Consider the following 22,859-nt stretch of genomic DNA (forward strand, 5'->3'; position numbering starts at 1 on the left):
CTATGAGGGGTGGCCAGTCCTCTTCTGGCTGTGCCGGGTGGAGATTAAAACAGTACATGGTCAAGATGTTCAAATGCTCATAGATGACCAGCAGGGTCAAATAATAATAATCACAGTGGTGTGTAGAGGGTGCAGGTCAGCACCTCAGGAGTAAATGTCAGTTGGCTTGTCCGGGACAAGGTAGAACATCCGGTGAACAGGTCAAAAATACTGTTATTGACTGTAATTGGAAGCTTCCTGTAAAAATTACTCTAACATATTGTATTTTTTTACACTAATAGCTTATGCCTACTGTAGATTCAAATGATCAGTTTCAGGCGCCAACCTGTCGGGTGAGACACATGACTATTTTAGTAAATATCTTCTTGAAGCGGCTGTGAAGTGGAAGAATATTTTCAGCAGCTTCTGGGTAGGTACCTTGACTTGTTTATAGGTATTTTTCTTGCTGGCTAATGTTGAATTACTGCAATTTTCTTAGCTAACCTAGCTAGCTAGCTGGCTAACGTTTGCTATCTATCTATCTAGCCAGCTAGTTAGCTAGCTCAAGTTGACACAACCCAGATAATAACTGTTGTGATTATAGGCTTTTAGGTACACCACAGCCTCTGAGTGCCATAGAGGATAAACTGAGCACAGATTAGTGACTGTTATGTTTTCACCGCTACTACAGAGATAATGGTTTGTTTCTAGCAGTTCAAAAGATATTACCCATATTATTTCCTTCGCAACGTTTATTTTTCCTGATTGACAGGCTGAATTTGACACATAAACCACGTCGTGGGCCGTTACACCAGTCGCGAGCCACCAAAGCGGATTCGAATGAGCACTGCGCCTGTATTGTATCGAGGTGTTTGCGAACTAAGGTGCTTGTCACTGAGCAGCTGTAACACAGTGTTGCCGGCGGTAGCAAGTAAGTGGCCAATTTTTTCCGCCCCAGGATTATATTTCAAATGGGATAGCAGCCTACACAATAAATAACTCATATTGGTAGCCATCTAGATGTCACCTTGATACAGGCTACTCAATGGGGAGAGCATGAACGGCAACAACACAGGGACACAGTGTTCTCAGATGTCACAACCCTGTGTGATTGGGTTCACTGGGCTCTCAGTTTGAATGACCTCTAGTGAGGTAAGTACACACACACAACACCAGCTTGATATGCCCTATGTCACCTATCTTTTAACCCTCAGGGTAACATCCCTGGTGCTCATCATCCCTGGTCTCTCATTCTATTATGTATTGTTCTATGCTTGTCCTAAGGGTGAGAAGAGCTGACAAATCAGAACTGAGGAGGATTGTTACGGAGCCCCATGATGAACACCTGATTCTGCGCTGACTTCTCTCTCCTGGATGCTCTACTGTACATACTGTCCCGTTGTGTGTTTCACCGCCTCTGAACACCCTTACCCCGAATAGAGTTGCCCCTGATCATAGGTCTAGGATTGTACCCAATCCCAATTTGAACTTCCTCTCTCTCTTAGTCTCTGTCTCCCCACACTCCCCACACACAGGCAAACAATATTGTTTTTAAATTAGTTTTGTAGTGTTGCTCTTATTTGGTTAACTGTGTAACTTAACTTATATGTGTCAACTGTTGTTACTTCTATAGTCAATTATTTTGTGTAATTTGTTGTTAATATTGTTACCAATTTAAATATATTTATTTTACGTACAAATTAAGTTTTTCTTACATTTAGATTTCAGTGAGAATTTCACTGTAAATTTACAGCATTGACCTGGCACCAGAGATACCAGCACAATACTGTAATTTTGGGATGCTGTAATCTGTTTTACAGTAAGGGAAATAGTACTGTAAAATATATTACAGCAAAATTACAATATTAAGTTGGCAACTCTGGTTTCAGTATAATTCTGTACATTTACAGGGAACAGATTTACAGTGTACTGACCTTGTAGCTGAGGTACACAAGCAACATGGTCTCGAAAAAGCTGATGAAAGCTACAAGCACCTGGAGAGAGATGAAAGGAGAGAGAGAGAGAAAGAAAGAGAGAGAGAAAGATTGGAGTAGTAACAGCAATAGAGAGTGAGAGAGACAGAGAGTGGGTGGAATCATCATTTTGATGATTGAACTCCATCAATAAGAAGTTAAAGTGAAGCAATAAACCAGAGAGAGAGAGAGAGAGAGAGAGAGAGAGAGAGAGAGAGAGAGAGAGTGTGTGTGTGTGCGTGTGTGTGTGTGTGTGTGTGTGCTTGCATGTGTGTGCAGACAGCCTTGTTAATATGACAGTTCAACATTGTGTCTGACCTGTAGAGCCCACAGAGGCAGAGGCCTATTCACCCAGATGATAAGAGACCTGCAGACACAGAACAAACAGAGCACATCATACATGACACAGTGGGAGGAGAGGAAAGGAGGGAGAATAAAAGAAAAAGGAGATGTAACAGGGGTAAATATTAAAAGGACTCCCTTTCAAATATGATCAATCCAATGACATAACGCCTCTTGTAATTATGTTTTTCACAAGCGAGTGGTTCTGAACTACAGCTGCCATTAGACTTCCTCTGTGAAAAAGCATCACAATCAATATTAGCAGATAACATGAATGCAGATTTACAGCTCTGTTGTGAGAAAGAGGCTCTATCCAGAGGCCTCTCGGGGCTTATCATTGCTGCCTTCGGAGTGTGCTGCCTGGAGTGTGTGTTTGTGTCCTCTTAGTGTGCTGCCTGGAGTGTGTGTTTGTGTCCTCTTAGTGTGCTGCCTGGAGTGTGTGTTTGTGTCCTCTTAGTGTGCTGCCTGGAGTGTGTGTTTGTGTCCTCTTAGTGTGCTGCCTGGAGTGTGTGTTTGTGTCCTCTTAGTGTGCTGCCTGGAGTGTGTGTTTGTTTCCTCTTAGTGTGCTGCCTGGAGTGTGTGTTTGTGTCCTCTTAGTGTGCTGCCTGGAGTGTGTGTTTGTGTCCTCTTAGTGTGCTGCCTGGAGTGTGTGTTTGTGTCCTCTTAGTGTGCTGCCTGGAGCAACGGCCAGCCAAAGTCTTTATTAAGCACACTCTGTCATACTCCTTATTCATTTATAGCCAGAGTTTACACAGTGTCACCAGCCGCCAATTAAATAAATATGTCCCTGAGCAGGACTGGAGGCAGAGCCCAAGGGACCAGTCACATCTGGGACATACTCAGTCAGTTGGATGGTCGGTTTGTTGGTCATTTACTCGCTCACTCGCTCACTCACTCACTCACTCACTCACTCACTCACTCACTCACTCACTCACTCACTCGTGCCTTTGAATCTCAGTCCACACCACTGGACATTCCACTCCTAGTAAGGACATTTTGGATGAGTGCAAACTAAGTTCACTTTTAAGTGCAAATCATCAGTCCCACGACTCCTAATTCAAATAGTTTCTGTTTACACACACTCACAGCAGCCCCAAGACATTTCCTGTATCAGCCTTTCACTGGTTTACAGACAGCAGCTGCTAATTAGGTTATATGGACACGACATACAGTACATATTATGTTGGCATGAAAACCATACAGGTAACATTGTGACAAACTAATGTGCTACTGCAATAATGTAATGTTTGCAGGTTGGCATTTATTGTCATGATTCTTGCCCTGGAGGCAGAATGGTCACTAGCTGGCACAGCCACAGGCATCAAAATCTAACCCTAAACTTAACCACACTGCTAACCCTAATGCCTAACCATAACTTTAAATTAAGACCAAAAAGCAAATTTTTGTTTTCATACATTTTTAGGATATAGCCAATTTTTTCTATGCAGTTGACCCATCAAGCGGAAATCGCTCAGTTCTGCCTCCAGGGCAAGAGTCATGACAATAAACGTCAACCTGCATAATGTACCATGTCTACATCTCCAACCTCTCTATTACTCACAGTATCATTAACTGTCTGTTGTACATGGTCTCATTACAGTGCTCTGTGGTGGACACAAGATGAACATCTCTCTCTCTGTATTAGACTCCCAGACCAGTCTTGGCTCCTCATTAAAGATGAATGGGACATAAACATGTAAACTTACCAGTCAAACTGGGTCCTGCTGGGGTGGACCGATGCATTCTGTTTGGAACAGTCCAGACTACAGGGGGAAACATGCATAACAAGAGGACTGAAACGTGTCATGTTTGGAACAGTCCAGACTACAGGGGAAATATGCATAACAAGAGGACTGAAACATGTCATGTTTGGAACAGTCCAGACTACAGGGGAAACATGCATAACAAGAGGACTGAAACGTGTCATGTTTGGAACAGTCCAGACTACAGGGGAAACATGCATAACAAGAGGACTGAAACGTGTCATGTTTGGACATTCAAAGAGTTCTAGCTTCCTGTGTTCCTCAACCCCATCCTATATGACCTCAAATATCTCTCTCTCTCTGTTTCCTCCAGAATTGTAATGCCGGTGTTCTCAACATTACCCATTTCTCTACCCCCTACTCTTTCCCTTTCCACTGTCCTTCCCTACATCTGGTCTCTATCTCCCAGCCCCTGGCCAAGCAAAACTACCTTAAACCTAACCTTTACATCTCATCTTTACCTATCCCTCTTGCTCCATAGTAAGTACTGACTGACCACTCTCCACCAATACTCCTCACGTCCTCTCCACCAATACTCCTAACTCCCTCTCCACCAATACTCCTCACGTCCTCTCCACCAATACTCCTCACTCCCTCTCCACCAATACTCCTCACGTCCTCTCCACCAATACTCCTCACGCCATCTCCACCAATACTCCTAACTCCCTCTCCACCAATAGTCATAACTCCCTCTCCACTGATACTCCTCACTCCCTCTCTACTAATACTCCTAACTCCCTCTCCACCAATACTCCTAACTCCCTCTCCACCAATACTCCTAACTCCCTCTCTACTAATACTCCTAACTCCCTCTCCACCAATACTCCTCACTCTCTCTCCACCAATACTCCTAACTCCCTCTCCACCAATAGTCATAACTCCCTCTCCACTGATACTCCTCACTCCCTCTCTACTAATACTCCTATCTCCCTCTCCACCAATACTGCTAACTCCCTCTCCACCAATACTCCTAACTCCCTCTCTACTAATACTCCTAACTCCCTCTCCACCAATACTCCTAACTCCCTCTCTACTAATACTCCTAACTCCCTCTCCACCAATACTCCTAACTCCCTCTCCACCAATACTCCTAACTCCCTCTCTACTAATAATCCTAACTCCCTCTCCACCAATACTCCTAACTCCCTCTCCACCAATACTCCTAACTCCCTCTCTACTAATAATCCTAACTCCCTCTCCACCAATACTCCTAACTCCCTCTCTACTAATAATCCTAACTCCCTCTCCACCAATACTCCTAACTCCCTCTCTACTAATACTCCTAACTCCCTCTCCACCAATACTCCTAACTTCCTCTCCACCAATACTCCTAACTCCCTCTCCACCAATACTCCTCACTCCCTCTGTACCAATACTCCTCACTCCCTCTCCACCAATATTCCTAACTCCCTCTCCACCAATACTCCTCACTCCCTGTCTACCAATAGTCCTAACTCCCTCTCCACCAATAGTCATAACTCCCTCTCCACCAATACTCCTCACTCCCTCTCTACCAATAGTCCTAACTCACTCTCCACCAATACTCCTAACTCCCTCTCCACTGATACTCCTCACTCCCTCTCCACCAATGCTCCTCACTCCCTCTCCACTGATACTCCTCACTCCCTCTCCACCAATACTCCCTACTCCCTCTCCACCAATACTCCCTACTCCCTCTCCAATACTAAAGCCACTCTTATTAACCCCCCCTTCCTCACCAGTCCTGTCTCTCCTCCTGTGGGTCATCCAGTAGGACTCTGACCATGTAGAGGAGACAGCTCAATACTTTCAGAGAGAAGTTGAACAGCCTCACCCTCAGACCTGCAGCACATAAACCAACCACAGCAAGTCAAGGAATTAATCAATAAAGTCAATGAATTAATCAATTAAACATAATACATTATCATCAATCAATGGCTGTGTTTACACAGGCAGCCCAATTCTGATCTTTTGCCACTAATTGGTCTTTTGAACAATCTGATCAGATCTTTTGTCAATAATTGGGTAAAAGATCAGAATTGGGCTGCCAGTGTAAACACAGCCATTTGGTTATTGAGAAAATTAATGGGACACAGAGGACATTGATAGGACATACAGAACATATAGACATACAGGAATATACCTAGAGCAAAAGGACAACACGTCACACACAGTCAAAACCACTTAGGGAAGACCACCGACAGAGCACTTAACGAAGCAACCAATCATGTGAAGGAACACCCAAACAGAAAGGATTATGTAATGACAGCCAGTCTATAGGACAATAAGTAGGAACTCCATGTCTGAACATTGACAACTCACTGGATCTTTGGTTTTTGATGAAGAACAGCTTGAGGCGCTCCTTGAAAGTGTTTTCATTCACGTAGAATTCTACCTGCACCCTGAGAGAGGGAGTGATGGAGAGAGGGAGGGATGGAGAGAGGGAGGGATGGAGAGAGGGAGGGATAGAGAGAGGGAGGGATGGAGAGAGGGAGGGATGGAGAGAGGGAGGGATAGAGAGAGGGAGGGATGGAGAGAGGGAGGGATGGAGAGAGGGAGGGATAGAGAGAGGGAGGGATGGAGAGAGGGAGGGATAGAGAGAGGGAGGGATGGAGAGAGGGAGGGATGGAGAGAGGGAGGGATGGAGAGAGGGAGGGATGGAGAGAGGGAGGGATGGAGAGAGGGAGGGATAGAGAGAGGGAGGGATGGAGAGAGGGAGGGATGGAGAGAGGGAGGGATAGAGAGAGGGAGGGATGGAGAGAGGGAGGGATGGAGAGAGGGAGGGATAGAGAGAGGGAGGGATGGAGAGAGGGAGGGATGGAGAGAGGGAGGGATGGAGAGAGGGAGGGATGAGAGAGGGAGGGATGGAGAGAGGGAGGGATAGAGAGAGGGAGGGATGGAGAGAGGGAGGGATGGAGAGAGGGAGGGATGGATGGAGAGAGGGAGGGATGGAGAGAGGGAGGGATGGAGAGAGGGAGGGATAGAGAGAGGGAGGGATGGATGGAGAGAGGGAGGGATGGAGAGAGGGAGGGATGGAGAGAGGGAGGGATAGAGAGAGGGAGGGATGGAGAGAGGGAGGGGATGGAGAGAGGGAGGGATAGAGAGAGGGAGGGATGGAGAGAGGGAGGGATAGAGAGAGGGAGGGATGGAGAGAGGGAGGGATAGAGAGAGGGAGGGATGGAGAGAGGGAGGGATGGAGAGAGGGAGGGATAGAGAGAGGGAGGGATGGAGAGAGGGAGGGAGGGATGGAGAGAGGGAGGGATGGAGAGAGGGAGGGATAGAGAGAGGGAGGGATAGAGAGAGGGAGGGATGGAGAGAGGGAGGGATGGAGAGAGGGAGGGATGGAGAGAGGGAGGGATAGAGAGAGGGAGGGATGGAGAGAGGGAGGGATAGAGAGAGGGAGGGATGGATGGAGAATGACCAGTGAAGAGGAAGATGGGTAACAGGTGAATACCAAAGTTAAGGGAGGGGGAGTAGTGGAGATTGAGGGAGAGGTAGATAGATATGGGAAAATAAAAGGAAAGAAATGAGACAACAGAGAGCGAGAATGAAAAGAGGAGAGTGGAGTGAGTGAATAGAGGTAGAGAGAGAGAGACATAGAGAGAGGTGATAATGGTTATAGGAACAGCAGCAATAAGTTGGGAAATAAATAACAGTGTGGTTAGGTTATATTAAAGACGGGAGGAAATGATGTCGCTGTGTGTCTTCCCCAGTCAGTCAGCCTGCCATGGCAGCTGTAGTCAGCCTCGTTATCTCTGCTGATTAAATATACAGCAACAAATGACTTCCCTCTGTTCTGCTGAATATGAAGAGTCCATAATTACTGCTCTCTCCTCCCTCACCCCCCTCAGTCCCTACTGCCAGACAGACCACATAGTACACACACAGCCAACGCCTGAAATGCACACCTATATATGCCATTAAGATCCTATATCGGTATATGGACACATACAGGAAGGAACTCAGTCACATGGGATAACATACAAAACAAAGACAAGAGTAGTGAGTGCACTCCATGGATACATACATATGAACACACACACACAAATATGCGCACGCACGCAGTCCGGCATGCACTCACACATACACACTGTCATCAGGAAATCTCATTTCCTGGTAGACCCCCTCATGAGAGATTGGCCACTTCTTCTGTTCTTTCATCCTACAGAAAGTGGTGTAGAGGAAGGCAGCGCTGGATGACCCAGACACAGGATGAAAACAGAGGCCCAGCACACACAGGTGCTGTGCCTCATGTACACAGATGAAACTGAAAGGTCACAATCTAATCTCCTTACTGGTGGGGGTCTTCACAGGGTTTTAATACTGTAGATGAAAACCAGGACCCCACATAGTGGTCCCTCAGTCAGTCAGTCACACGCACGCACGCACACACACACACACACACACACACACACACACACCGTTAGCAACCATACACTCTTAGCACATAGGAAACGTTGCTCTTTGTTGCTATGGTGATGGAGCATCTTTCTCTCTGTCGATATTTCTCTCAGACACGCGTGTTCGCACACACACACTGTAGATCTGTCAGCCAACTCTTTGTATACATGACCATGCTGGATAAAATGCTAAAAAAACACCAAGGAGAGTAAAATGCACCAGTGGGTAAGAAACGTATTTGCAACCGAATGCAGTGAGAAAACGTTACACAATGCACTTGCCATTAAAGTGGCAGTAGGGAGGCTAAAGAGATGGATTACTCCTATCTGCAGACAACCATTACCATTAAACACACATGTCCCATATTTACTGTAGGCTCTACCCTTCATTAACATCTGGCCTTAAAGTACACATTGCCTGCTATACCACAATATATGTAAATAGGTAACAGAGTCATAACAGTTAAAGAATACGGCTGATCTGGGAACAGTATGTGTCGCACTTTAAATGATTGAATGACCCTCATTATCACTAGATACAGAGCTAAAGCCATGGTACATTAGGCAGGCTGGGGTTTAGATGGTATGGTATTGTGGCAGTGGATTTGAACTGGGTCCGTACTAATTCCTACATTAGCACTGATAAGATCAAAGCATTAGCTCTAGAAAATGTTCCACTTTGTAATGGAACAGTCCTCTACACAGTCAGCACTATGAAGCACAATCTGGAACTTTCTGTACAGCATCAGCCTCTAAATTAAATGTAGATAAACAAAGTAAAAATGGTGAATGCTCTGCTTTCTGGCACCTGTCCCTGTTTTCCACACATGAATCTGTTTTACTTACAACTAAACGATATCAGGCTTCCTCCTACCTTCCCTCTCCCATCTCCCTCCTCCTCCTCCTACCTTCCCTCTCCCATCTCCCTCCTCCTCCTAACTTCCCTCTCCCATCCCCCTCCTCCTCCTCCTACCTTCCCTCTCCCATCTCCCTCCTCCTCCTCCTACCTTCCATCTCCCATCCTCCTCTTCCTCCTACCTTCCCTCTCCCATCCCCCTCCTCCTCCTCCTACCTTCCCTCTCCCCTCCTCCTCCTACCTTCCCTCTCCCATCCCCCTCCTCCTCATACCTTCCCTCTCCCATCCCCCTCCTCCTACCTTCCCTCTCCCATCCTCCCCCTCCTCCTATCTTCCATCTCCCATCCTCCTCTTCCTCCTACCTTCCCTCTCCCATCCCCCTCCTCCTCCTACCTTCCCTCTCCCCTCCTCATCCTACCTTCCCTCTCCCATCTCCCTCCTCCTCCCCCTACCTTCCCTCTCCCATTCCCATCCTCCTCCTATCTTCCCTCTCCCATCCCCCTCCTCCTCCTAACTTCCCTCTCCCATCCCCCTCCTCCTCCTAACTTCCCTCTCCCATCCCCCTCCTCCTCCTAACTTCCCTCTCCCATCCCCCTCCTCCTCCTACCTTCCCTCTCCCATCCTCCTCCTCCTCCTACCTTCCCTCTCCCATCCCCCTCCTCCTCCTACCTTCCCTCTCCCATCCCCCTCCTCCTCCTACCTTCCCTCTCCCATCCTCCTCCGCCTCCTACCTTCTTTCTCCCATCCTCCTCCTCCTCCTACCTTCCCTCTCCCATCCTCCTCCTCCTCCTACCTTCCCTCTCCCCTCCTCATTCTACCTTCCCTCTCCCATCCTCCTCCTCCTCCTACCTTCCCTCTCCCATCCTCCTCCTCCTCCTACCTTCCCCCTCCCCTCCTCCTCCTCCTCCTACCTTCCCTCTCCCATCCTCCTCCTACCTTCCCTCTCCCATCCTCCTCCTCCTACTATCAAATCAAATTTATTTATATAGCCCTTCGTACATCAGCTGATATCTCAAAGTGCTGTACAGAAACCCAGCCTAAAACCCCAAACAGCAAGCAATGCAGGTGTAGAAGCACGGTGGCTAGGAAAAACTCCCTAGAAAGGCCAAAACCTAGGAAGAAACCGAGAGAGGAACCAGGCTATGTGGGGTGGCCAGTCCTCTTCTGGCTGTGCCGGGTGGAGATTATAACAGAACATGGCCAAGATGTTCAAATGTTCATAAATGACCAGCATGGTCGTATAATAATAAGGCAGAACAGTTGAAACTGGAGCAGCAGCACAGTCAGATGGACTGGGGACAGCAAGGAGTCATCATGTCAGGTAGTCCTGGGGCATGATCCTAGAGCTCAGGTCCTCCGAGAGAGAGAAAGAAAGAGAGAATTAGAGAGATCATTTGTGGGGTGCTCCTACCTTCCCTCTCCCATCCCCCTCCTCCTCCTACCTTCCCTTTCCCATCATCCTCCTCCTCCTACCTTCCCTCTCCCATCCCCCTCATCCTCCTACCGTCCCTCTCCCATCCCCCGCCAACCTTCCCTCTCCCATCCCCCTCTCCCATCCCCTTCCTCCTCCTATCTTCCCTCTCCCATCCTCCTCCAACCTTCCCTCACCCATCCCCTCCTCCTCCTCCCTTCCCTCTCCCATCCCCCCTCCTCCTATCTCCCCTCACCCATCCTCCTCCTCCTATCTTCCCTCTCCCATCCCCCTCCTCCTATCTTCCCTCTCCCATCCTCCTCCTATCTTCCTTCTCCCATCCCCCTCCTCCTCCTATCTTCCCTCTCCCATCCCCCTCATATCTTCCCTCTCCCATCCCCCTCCTCCTCCTATCTTCCCTCTCCCATCCTCCTCCTATCTTCCCTCTCCCATCCCCCTCCTCCCCCTATCTTCCCTCTCCCATCCTCCTCCTATCTTCCTTCTCCCATCCCCCTCCTCCTCCTATCTTCCCTCTCCCATCCTCCTCCTATCTTCTTTCTCCCATCCCCCTCCTCCTCCTATCTTCCCTCTCCCATCCTCCTCCTATCTTCCCTCTCCCATCCCCTCATATCTTCCCTCTCCCATCCCCCTCCTCCTCCTATCTTCCCTCTCCCATCCCCCTCCTATCTTCCTTCTCCCATACCCCTCCTCCTCCTATCTTCCCTCTCCCATCCCCCTCATATCTTTCCTCTCCCATCCCCTCCTCCTCCTATCTTCCCTCTCCCATCCTCCTCCTATCTTCCCTCTCCCATCCCCCTCCTCACCCTATCTTCCCTCTCCCATCCTCCTCCTATCTTCCCTCTCCCATCCCCCTCATATCTTCCCTCTCCTATCTTCCCTCTCCCATCCCCCTCTCCCATCCTCCTCATATCTTCCCTCTCCCATCCTCCTCATATCTTCCCTCTCCCATCCCCCTCATATCTTCCCTCTCCCATCCTCCTCTCCCATCCCCCTCATATCTTCCCTCTCCTATCTTCCCTCTCCCATCCTCCTCCTATCTTCCCTCTCCCATCCTCTTCCTATCTTCCCTCTCCCATCCCCCTCATATCTTCCCTCTCCCATCCCCCTCATATCTTCCCTCTCCCATCCCCCTCATCCTTCCATCTTCCCTCTCCCATCCTCCTCCTATCTTCCCTCTCCCATCCCCCTCCTATCTTCCCTCTCCCATCCCCCTCCTATCTTCCCTCTCCCATCCCCCTCATATCTTCCCTCTCCCATCCCCCTCCTCCTCCTATCTTCCCTCTCCCATCCCCTCATATCTTCCCTCTCCCATCCCCCTCATATCTTCCCTCTCCCATCCTCCTCCTATCTTCCCTCTCCCATCCCCCTCCTCCTCCTATCTTCCCTCTCCCATCCCCCTCATATCTTCCCTCTCCCATCCCCCTCCTCCTCATATCTTCCCTCTCCCATCCCCCTCCTCCTCATATCTTCCCTCTCCCATCCTCCTCCTATCTTCCCTCTCCCATCCCCCTCCTCCTCCTATCTTCCCTCTCCCATCCCCCTCATATCTTCCCTCTCCCATCCCCCTCCTCCTCCTATCTTCCTTCTCCCATCCCCCTCCTCCTCCTATCTTCCCTCTCCCATCCCCCTCATATCTTCCCTCTCCCATCCCCCTCCTCCTCCTATCTTCCCTCTCCCATCCTCCTCCTATCTCCCCTCTCCCATCCCCCTCCTCCCCCTATCTTCCCTCTCCCATCCTCCTCCTATCTTCCTTCTCCCATCCCCCTCCTCCTCCCATCTTCCCTCTCCCATCCCCCTCTCCCATCCCCCTCATATCTTCCCTCTCCCATCCCCCTCTTATCTTCCCTCTCCCATTCCCCTCCTCCTCCTGTCTTCCCTCTCCCATCCTCCTCCTGTCTTCCCTCTCCCATCCCCCTCCTATCTTCCCTCTCCCATCCCCCTCATATCTTCCCTCTCCCATCCCCCTCCTCCTCTTATCTTCCCTCTCCCACCCCCCTCCTATCTTCCCTCTCCCATCCACCTCATATCTTCCCTCTCCCATCCCCCTCCTCCTCCTATCTTCCCTCTCCCATCCCCATCCCCCTCCTACCTTCAGTCTGCTGTTAATTACCCATCTCTTATTCATTCCATCACCCTGCCTCTTCCCACTAGTGTTATTTCCTTACTCTACACACTAAAGGTGATCACCCTTTCAGCCGTCCAACCATCCATATCTCTATTTATGAGTTTCTTTATAGTCCCTCCAACTCTGAAAGAAGCCATGGCAACTTTCCACAGCAACGAACAAATCATTTGAGAAGTCACTCCTGATGTGCTTCTAAGAGGCAGCTTTGAGACTTGAGGGGGCCACAGAAGAGAAGAAGTAAAGTGGAAATATAGCCGTGGGATAGATTATAGTGTGATTGTTATCTAAAGGAGGGAAACAAGAAAAACACACTAAAAACTCACCAAGAACATTATTTCAAAGCCAAAGAAGAACAAACCACACAATAACACATCGCTCCTAGCAATAACCCGGCTACTTTTCCCAAAAAGCTTTACTCATTATGATGTAAGAGTAGATAATTGCTCAAAATAATTGCTTTGGTAGATTAAATCTTTGAATTGTATTAGTGGAAAAAGGGCAAATATTGCTTCAAACAAAGAAACATGTCAGATAGAACCAGAGGTAAGGTTGATTAGTATTGATGATTGATTATTTTATTTTTCTTCTTTAAATAGATCATCTAGAAGATTTAATGTGGTTCAACGGTCATTAATTAAACAGATTTTTAAACAACAAAAATAATTGTTTACTGACTAAAATGACAAAAACCTACTGCAAAGAACTTAGAACAACTTGAAACAGCTGTTGAAACAACTGTTGATTTACAAATGGTTGCAGTGAGAAAATGTGATGATTGATAAACAATGGATGAAGTAATACAACCTTGCATTGTGGGTAAAACAGACACTTGTACTAAGACGGGGAATGTCATTTATAACAATCAATCAAATGATGATGTTGATCTCATGAATCAAGTCGTTGCATCCATAGCTCTACGAATTTCAGTGTTTACATTAACCGTGACCCATCCTTCAGCTTACCAAAGACAGTGGCCCAGGCTATTGAAATCACTGATTGTGCCTTTAATGTTTTTGAGCACTGACCTGAGTGAGCACCAGAGAAACACTGACCATCCCCATCACAGCACTGACCTGAGTGAGCACCAGAGAGATAACAGACTTCACACTGACCAATGGTGGTGTGTGAGGTGTGACAGTCACCAGGTGACAAGCGATAGACTAACCTGCCCTCGAGAAGACAACCGTTGGAAAACAGAGGAAACAGAACCAACAGTTTGAAGCTTTTACTATCAGTTCAAGTGCAATTTATCAAACTAATTCTTCCTTTCTATAATAAAGGATCCATGGCGATTTAAACCACAGGTCTTCCCTGACGGTAATAACAAATAAATAACTACTAAAACAAACGTTCCCTGCTAGATAAAAGACAACAGAGAGAAAAGGCCAGGATTCATCTAATGGTGAGTCACGCAAAATTAGGCCTGAGGGATGACATTTGCATTTCTGAAATTGCATTTATGAGAGCATAAGAGAAAGTGTGAGGGAGGGAGAGAAGAGAGAGAGAGAGAGAGAGCACCAGAGAGACAACAGACCTCACACTGACCATCCCCATCACAGCACTGACCTGAGTGAGCACCAGAGAGACACTGACCATCCCCATCACAGCACTGACCTGAGTGAGCACCAGAGAGACAACAGACCTCACACTGACCATCCCCATCACAGCACTGATCTTAGTGAGCACCAGAGAGACAACAGACCTCACACTGACCATCCCCATCACAGCACTGACCTGAGTGAGCACCAGAGAGACACTGACCATCCCCATCACAGCACTGACCTGAGTGAGCACCAGTGAGACACTGACCATCCCCATCACAGCACTGACCTCAGTGAGCACCAGAGAGACAATGACCATCCCCATCACAGCACTGACCTGAGTGAGCACCAGAGAGACACTGACCATCCCCATCACAGCACTGACCTGAGTGAGCACCAGAGAGACAATGACCATCCCCATCACAGCACTGACCTGAGTGAGCACCAGAGAGACAATGACCATCCCCATCACAGCACTGACCTGAGTGAGCACCAGAGAGACAATGACCATCCCCATCACAGCACTGACCTGAGTGAGCACCAGAGAGACAATGACCATCCCCATCACAGCACTGACCTGAGTGAGCACCAGAGAGACAATGACCATCCCCATCACAGCACTGACCTGAGTGAGCACCAGAGAGACACTGACCATCCCCATCACAGCACTGACCTGAGTGAGCACCAGAGAGACAATGACCATCCCCATCACAGCACTGACCTGAGTGAGCACCAGAGAGACAATGACCATCCCCATCACAGCACTGACCTGAGTGAGCACCAGAGAGACAATGACCATCCCCATCACAGCACTGACCTGAGTGAGCACCAGAGAGACAATGACCATCCCCATCACAGCACTGACCTGAGTGAGCACCAGAGAGACAATGACCATCCCCATCACAGCACTGACCTGAGTGAGCACCAGAGAGACACTGACCATCCCCATCACAGCACTGACCTGAGTGAGCACCAGAGAGACACTGACCATCCCCATCACAGCACTACTGACCTGAGTGAGCACCAGAGAGACACTGACCATCCCCATCACAGCACTACTGACCTGAGTGAGCACCAGAGAGACACTGACCATCCCCATCACAGCACTACTGACCTGAGTGAGCACCAGAGAGACAATGACCATCCCCATCACAGCACTGACCTGAGTGAGCACCAGAGAGACAATGACCATCCCCATCACAGCACTGACCTGAGTGAGCACCAGAGAGACAATGACCATCCCCATCACAGCACTGACCTGAGTGAGCACCAGAGAGACACTGACCATCCCCATCACAGCACTGACCTGAGTGAGCACCAGAGAGACACTGACCATCCCCATCACAGCACTACTGACCTGAGTGAGCACCAGAGAGACACTGACCATCCCCATCACAGCACTGACCTGAGTGAGCACCAGAGAGACACTGACCATCCCCATCACAGCACTGACCTGAGTGAGCACCAGAGAGACACTGACCATCCCCATCACAGCACTGACCTGAGTGAGCACCAGAGAGACACTGACCATCCCCATCACAGCACTACTGACCTGAGTGAGCACCAGAGAGACACTGACCATCCCCATCACAGCACTGACCTGAGTGAGCACCAGAGAGACACTGACCATCCCCATCACAGCACTGACCTGAGTGAGCACCAGAGAGACACTGACCATCCCCATCACAGCACTGACCTGAGTGAGCACCAGAGAGACACTGACCATCCCCATCACAGCACTACTGACCTGAGTGAGCACCAGAGAGACACTGACCATCCCCATCACAGCACTACTGACCTGAGTGAGCACCAGAGAGACACTGACCATCCCCATCACAGCACTACTGACCTGAGTGAGCACCAGAGAGACACTGACCATCCCCATCACAGCACTACTGACCCATCACAACCTTTATACAGCAGTTAATACAATACAAATCAAATCAAACTGTATTAGTCACATGTGCCGAATACAACAAGTGTAGACCTTACCGTGAAATGCTTACTTACAAGCCTTTAACCAACAGTGCAATTCAAGAAGAGTTAAGAAAATATTTACCAAATAAACTAAAGCAAAGAAATTGCAAAAAGTAACACAGTATAGTATATAACGAGGCTATATACTGTACAGGTGGTACAGGTATCGAGTCAGTGTGCGGGGGGGTACAGGTTAGTTGAGGTAATTTGTACATGTAGGTAGGGGTGAAGTGACTATGCATAGATAATAAACAGCGAGAAGCAGCAGTATACAAAACAAATGGAGGGGGGGGGGGTCAATGTAAATAGTCTGGTGGCCATTTGATTAATTGTTCAGCAGTCTTATGGCTTGGTTGGTAGAAGCTGTTAAGGAGCCTCTTGGTCCTAGACTTGGGGCTCCGGTACCATTTGCCGTGCCATAGCAGAGAAAACAATCTATGACCTGGGTGACTGGAGTCTCTGACAATTTAATGGGCTTTCCTCTGACACCGCCTATTATATACAGTGCCTTGCGAAAGTATTCGGCCCCCTTGAACTTTGCGACCTTTTGCCACATTTCAGGCTTCAAACATAAAGATATAAAACTGTATTTTTTTGTGAAGAATCAACAACAAGTGGGACACAATCATGAAGTGGAACGACATTTATTGGATATTTCAAACTTTTTTAACAAATCAAAAACTGAAAAATTGGGCGTGCTAAATTATTCAGCCCCTTTACTTTCAGTGCAGTAAACTCTCTCCAGAAGTTCAGTGAGGATCTCTGAATGATCCAATGTTGACCTAAATGACTAATGATGATAAATACAATCCACCTGTGTGTAATCAAGTCTCCGTATAAATGCACCTGCACTGTGATAGTCTCAGAGGTCCGTTAAAAGCGCAGAGAGCATCATGAAGAACAAGGAACACACCAGGCAGGTCCGAGATACTGTTGTGAAGAAGTTTAAAGCCGGATTTGGATACAAAAAGATTTCCCAAGCTTTAAACATCCCAAGGAGCACTGTGCAAGCGATAATATTGAAATGGAAGGAGCCAAGAGGCCCATGATCACTCTGGATGAACTGCAGAGATCTACAGCTGCGGTGGGAGACTCTTTATTTATTTATTTAACCAGGTAGGCTAGTTGAGAACAAGTTCTCATTTGCAACTGCGACCTGGCCAAGATAAAGCATAGCAGTGTGAACAGACAACACAGAGTTACACATGGAGTAAACAATTAACAAGTCAATAACACAGTAGAAAAAAAGGGGGAGTCTATATACAATGTGTGCAAAAGGCATGAGGAGGTAGGCGAATAATTACAATTTTGCAGATTAACCCCGGAGTGATAAATGATCAGATGGTCATGTACAGGTAGAGATATTGGTGTGCAAAAGAGCAGAAAAGTGAATAAATAAAAACAGTATGGGGATGAGGTAGGTGAAAATGGGTGGGCTATTTACCAATAGACTATGTACAGCTGCAGCGATCGGTTAGCTGCTCAGATAGCTGATGTTTGAAGTTGGTGAGGGAGATAAAAGTCTCCAACTTCAGCGATTTTTGCAATTAGTTCCAGTCACAGGCAGCAGAGTACTGGAACGAAAGGCGGCCAAATGAGGTGTTGGCTTTAGGGATGATCAGTGAGATACACCTGCTGGAGCGCGTGCTACGGATGGGTGTTGCCATCGTGACCAGTGAACTGAGATAAGGCGGAGCTTTACCTAGCATGGACTTGTAGATGACCTGGAGCCAGTGGGTCTGGCGACGAATATGTAGCGAGGGCCAGCCGACTAGAGCATACAAGTCGCAAGTGGTGGGTGGTATAAGGTGCTTTAGTGACAAAACGGATGGCACTGTGATAGACTGCATCCAGTTTGCTGAGTAGAGTGTTGGAAGCCATTTTGTAGATGACATCGCCGAAGTCGAGGATCGGTAGGATAGTCAGTTTTACTAGGGTAAGCTTGGCGGCGTGAGTGAAGGAGGCTTTGTTGCGGAATAGAAAGCCGACTCTTGATTTGATTTTCGAATGGAGATGTTTGATATGAGTCTGGAAGGAGAGTTTGCAGTCTAGCCAGACACCTAGGTACTTATAGATGTCCACATATTCAAGGTCGGAACCATCCAGGGTGGTGATGCTAGTCGGGCATGCGGGTGCAGGCAGCGATCGGTTGAAAAGCATGCATTTGGTTTTACTAGCGTTTAAGAGCAGTTGGAGGCCACGGAAGGAGTGTTGTATGGCATTGAAGCTCGTTTGGAGGTTAGATAGAACAGTGTCCAATGACGGGCCGAAAGTATATAGAATGGTGTCGTCTGCGTAGAGGTGGATCAGGGAATCGCCCACAGCAAGAGCAACATCATTGATATATACAGAGAAAAGAGTCGGCCCGAGAATTGAACCCTGTGGCACCCCCATAGAGACTGCCAGAGGACCGGACAGCATGCCCTCCGATTTGACACACTGAACTCTGTCTGCAAAGTAATTGGTGAACCAGGCAAGGCAGTCATCCGAAAAACCGAGGCTACTGAGTCTGCCGATAAGAATATGGTGATTGACAGAGTCGAAAGCCTTGGCAAGGTCGATGAAGACGGCTGCACAGTACTGTCTTTTATCGATGGCGGTTATGATATCGTTGAGTACCTTGAGTGTGGCTGAGGTGCACCCGTGACCGGCTCGGAAACCAGATTGCACAGCGGAGAAGGTACGGTGGGATTCGAGATGGTCAGTGACCTGTTTGTTGACTTGGCTTTCGAAGACCTTAGATAGGCAGGGTAGGATGGATATAGGTCTGTTACAGTTTGGGTCCAGGGTGTCTACCCCTTTGAAGAGGGGGATGACTGCGGCAGCTTTCCAATCCTTGGGGATCTCAGACGATATGAAAGAGAGGTTGAACAGGCTGGTAATAGGGGTTGCGACAATGGCGGCGGATAGTTTCAGAAATAGAGGGTCCAGATTGTCAAGCCCAGCTGATTTGTACGGGTCCAGGTTTTGCAGCTCTTTCAGGACATCTGCTATCTGGATTTGGGTAAAGGAGAACCTGGAGAGGCTTGGGCGAGGAGCTGCGGGGGGGGGGCGGAGCTGTTGGCCGAGGTTGGAGTAGCCAGGCGGAAGGCATGGCCAGCCGTTGAGAAATGCTTATTGAAGTTTTCTATAATCATGGATTTATCGGTGGTGACCGTGTTACCTAGCCTCAGTGCAGTGGGCAGCTGGGAGGAGGTGCTCTTGTTCTCCATGGACTTCACAGTGTCCCAGAACTTTTTGGAGTTGGAGCTACAGGATGCAAACTTCTGCCTGAAGAAACTGGCCTTAGCTTTCCTGACTGACTGCGTGTATTGGTTCCTGACTTCCCTGAACAGTTGCATATCACGGGGACTGTTCGATGCTATTGCAGTCCGCCACAGGATGGTTTTGTGCTGGTCGAGGGCAGTCAGGTCTGGAGTGAACCAAGGGCTGTATCTGTTCTTAGTTCTGCATTTTTTGAACGGAGCATGCTTATCTAAAATGGTGAGGAAGTTACTTTTAAAGAATGACCAGGCATCCTCAACTGACGGGATGAGGTCAATGTCCTTCCAGGATACCCGGGCCAGGTCGATTAGAAAGGCCTGCTCACAGAAGTGTTTTAGGGAGCGTTTGACAGTGATGAGGGGTGGTCGTTTGACTGCGGCTCCGTAGCGGATACAGGCAATGAGGCAGTGATCGCTGAGATCCTGGATGAAGACAGCGGAGGTGTATTTGGAGGGCCAGTTGGTCAGGATGACGTCTATGAGGGTGCCCTTGTTTACAGAGTTAGGGTTGTACCTGGTGGGTTCCTTGATGATTTGTGTGAGATTGAGGGCATCTAGCTTAGATTGTAGGACTGCCGGGGTGTTAAGCATATCCCAGTTTAGGTCACCTAACAGAACAAACTCTGAAGCTAGATGGGGGGCGATCAATTCACAAATGGTGTCCAGGGCACAGCTGGGAGCTGAGGGGGGTCGGTAGCAGGCGGCAACAGTGAGAGACTTATTTCTGGAGAGAGTAATTTTCAAAATTAGTAGTTCGAACTGTTTGGGTATGGACCTGGAAAGTATGACATTACTTTGCAGGCTATCTCTGCAGTAGACTGCAACTCCTCCCCCTTTGGCAGTTCTATCTTGACGGAAGATGTTATAGTTGGGTATGGAAATCTCTGAATTTTTGGTGGCCTTCCTGAGCCAGGATTCAGACACAGCAAGGACATCAGGGTTAGCAGAGTGTGCTAAAGCAGTGAGTAAAACAAACTTAGGGAGGAGGCTTCTGATGTTGACATGCATGAAACCAAGGCTTTTTCGATCACAGAAGTCAACAAATGAGGGTGCCTGGGGACATGCAGGGCCTGGGTTTACCTCCACATCACCCGCGGAACAGAGAAGGAGTAGTATGAGGGTGCGGCTAAAGGCTATCAAAACTGGTCACCTAGAGCATTGGGGACAGAGAATAAGAGGAGCAGGTTTCTGGGCATGGTAGAATATATTCAGGGCATAATGCGCAGACAGGGGTATGGTGGGGTGCGGGTACAGCGGAGGTAAGCCCAGGCACTGGGTGATGATGAGAGAGGTTGTATCTCTGGACATGCTGGTTGTAATGGGTGAGGTCACCGCATGTGTGGGAGGTGGGACAAAGGAGTTATCAGGGGTATGAAGAGTGGAACTAGGGGCTCCATTGTGAACTAAAACAATGATAACTAACCTGAACAACAGTATACAAGGCATATTGACATTTGAGAGAGACATACAGCGAGGCATACAGTAAACACAGGTGTTGAATTGGGAAAGCTAGCTAAAACAGTAGGTGAGACAACAACAGCTAATCAGCTAGCACAACAACAGCAGGTAAAATGGCGTTGACTAGGCAACGGGGCCAACAGATAAAACAAACAAGCAGAATGGAGTACCGTGATTAATGGACAGTCCAGCGTGCATCAGCTATGTAGCCAAGAGATCAGTGTCCAGGGGGCAGCGGTGGATGGGGCAGGGAAGCTGGATAGCTGATGCAGGGACTAGCTGGACAAGCTAACAGTTCGTAGGCCCTGGCTAAACAAGGTAGCAGTTAGCGGACCGGAGCTAGACAAGCTAGCAGTTAGCAGGCCGAATTAGCAAGCAGGGAGATAGCGAGGGCTAGAGAGTTAGCCTTTGGGGGACGTCGCGATGGGGTGAGTCTGTTTATTCCTCTTCATGCGGTGACATCGATAGACCGGTCGTGGGCCCGGGTATTGTAGCCCAGGAGTATGCTACGGAGGTAGCACAGGTGCTCTGGCCGGGCTAGCTTCAAGCTAAGTGGGTGGAAACGCTAGCCAGGAGTAATCATCCGGGGTTGCGGTTTAGCTAGATAGCTAGTTGTGAAGATCCAGCTGAAAAATGTTCCGTTTGCGGTGGGAATCCGGGGATGAATCCGGGGATGAAAAATAAATAGGTCCGTTATGCTCTGGTTAGAGTTGCGTTGTTCGAACTGGCGAGAGCTTTCCGAGCTAAAGGTTAGCTGATGACCGGTTAGCTGAAGACCGCTAGCATAGCTGGTGGTTAGCTGATTAGCTTCAGTTGAGGGGTTCCGGTTCCGAAGTAAATATAAATACTTTAGGAAAAATAGGTACATTGGGTGAGGCGGGTTGCAGGAGAGTATTTGGAAGCTTAGGTTTAGCAAAATGTTTTTAAAGAGATATGCGAAGAAAAATATGTAAAAAACGAAAAAGAAACGATATATACAAGGGACACGACAGGACGACTTACTGCTTACTGCTACGCCATCTTGGATACGGGACAATGAAGCCTGAAATGTGGCAAAAGGTCGCAAAGTTCAAGGGGGCCGAATACTTTCGCAAGGCACTGTATATACTGGGCCGTTCGCACTACCCACTGTAGCACCTTACGGTCAGATGCCGAGCCGTTGACATACCAGGCCGGGATGCAACCGGTCAGGATGCTCTTGTGGGTACAGCTGTAGAACATTTTGAGGATCTAGGGACCCATGCCTAATCTTTTCAGTCTCCTTAGGGGGAAAAGGTTTTGTCGTGCCCTCTTCCCGACTGTTTTGGTGTGTTTGGACCATGTTAGTTTGTTGGTGATGTGGATGCCAAGGAACTTGAAACTCTCGACCCGCTCCACTACAGCCCCGTCGATGTGAATGGGGGCCTGTTTGGCTCACCTTTTCCTGTAGTCAACGATCAGCTCCTTTGTCTTGCTTACATTGAGGGAGAGGTTGTTGTCCTGGCACCACACTGCCAGTACTCTGACCTCCCCCCTATAGGCTGTCTCATTGTTGTCGGTGATCACTGTTGTGTAGTCAGCAAACTTAATGATGGTGTTGGAGTTGTGTTTGGCCACGCAGTCGTGGGTGAACAGGGAGTACAGGAGGGGACTAAGTACACACCCCTGAGGGGCCCCAGTGTGGAGGATCAGCGTGGCAGACATGTTGTTGCCTACCCTTACCACCCGGGTGCAGCCTGTCAGGAAGTCCAGGATCCAGTTGCAGAGGGAGGTGTTAAGTCCCAGGGTCCTT

General features: G+C 48.5%; 1 protein-coding gene and 1 long non-coding RNA gene across 2 annotated transcripts in view; one reads left to right on the plus strand and one right to left on the minus strand.

Annotated features, from left to right (window-relative positions):
• The window catches only part of LOC109880750 (potassium channel subfamily T member 2), a 94,476-nt gene that overhangs the window by 54,153 nt on the left and 17,464 nt on the right, over positions 1-22,859 (minus strand). Inside the window, exons 3-7 of the mRNA XM_031828004.1 lie at positions 6,359-6,438; positions 5,776-5,878; positions 4,001-4,057; positions 2,271-2,319; positions 1,914-1,973 (exon numbers count right to left, since the gene is read on the minus strand). Of these exons, the coding sequence (XP_031683864.1) occupies positions 1,914-1,973; positions 2,271-2,319; positions 4,001-4,057; positions 5,776-5,878; positions 6,359-6,438 (349 nt within the window). The remainder of the gene's footprint in view (positions 1-1,913; positions 1,974-2,270; positions 2,320-4,000; positions 4,058-5,775; positions 5,879-6,358; positions 6,439-22,859) is intronic.
• On the plus strand, positions 174-1,663 carry LOC109880761 (uncharacterized). Its single transcript, XR_004210458.1, has 4 exons — positions 174-409; positions 752-910; positions 992-1,131; positions 1,264-1,663. It is a non-coding gene; the product is annotated as an uncharacterized LOC109880761 (long non-coding RNA).

Source organism: Oncorhynchus kisutch, linkage group LG6, assembly GCF_002021735.2.
Source record: "Oncorhynchus kisutch isolate 150728-3 linkage group LG6, Okis_V2, whole genome shotgun sequence".
NCBI classification, from domain to species: Eukaryota; Metazoa; Chordata; class Actinopteri; order Salmoniformes; family Salmonidae; genus Oncorhynchus; species Oncorhynchus kisutch.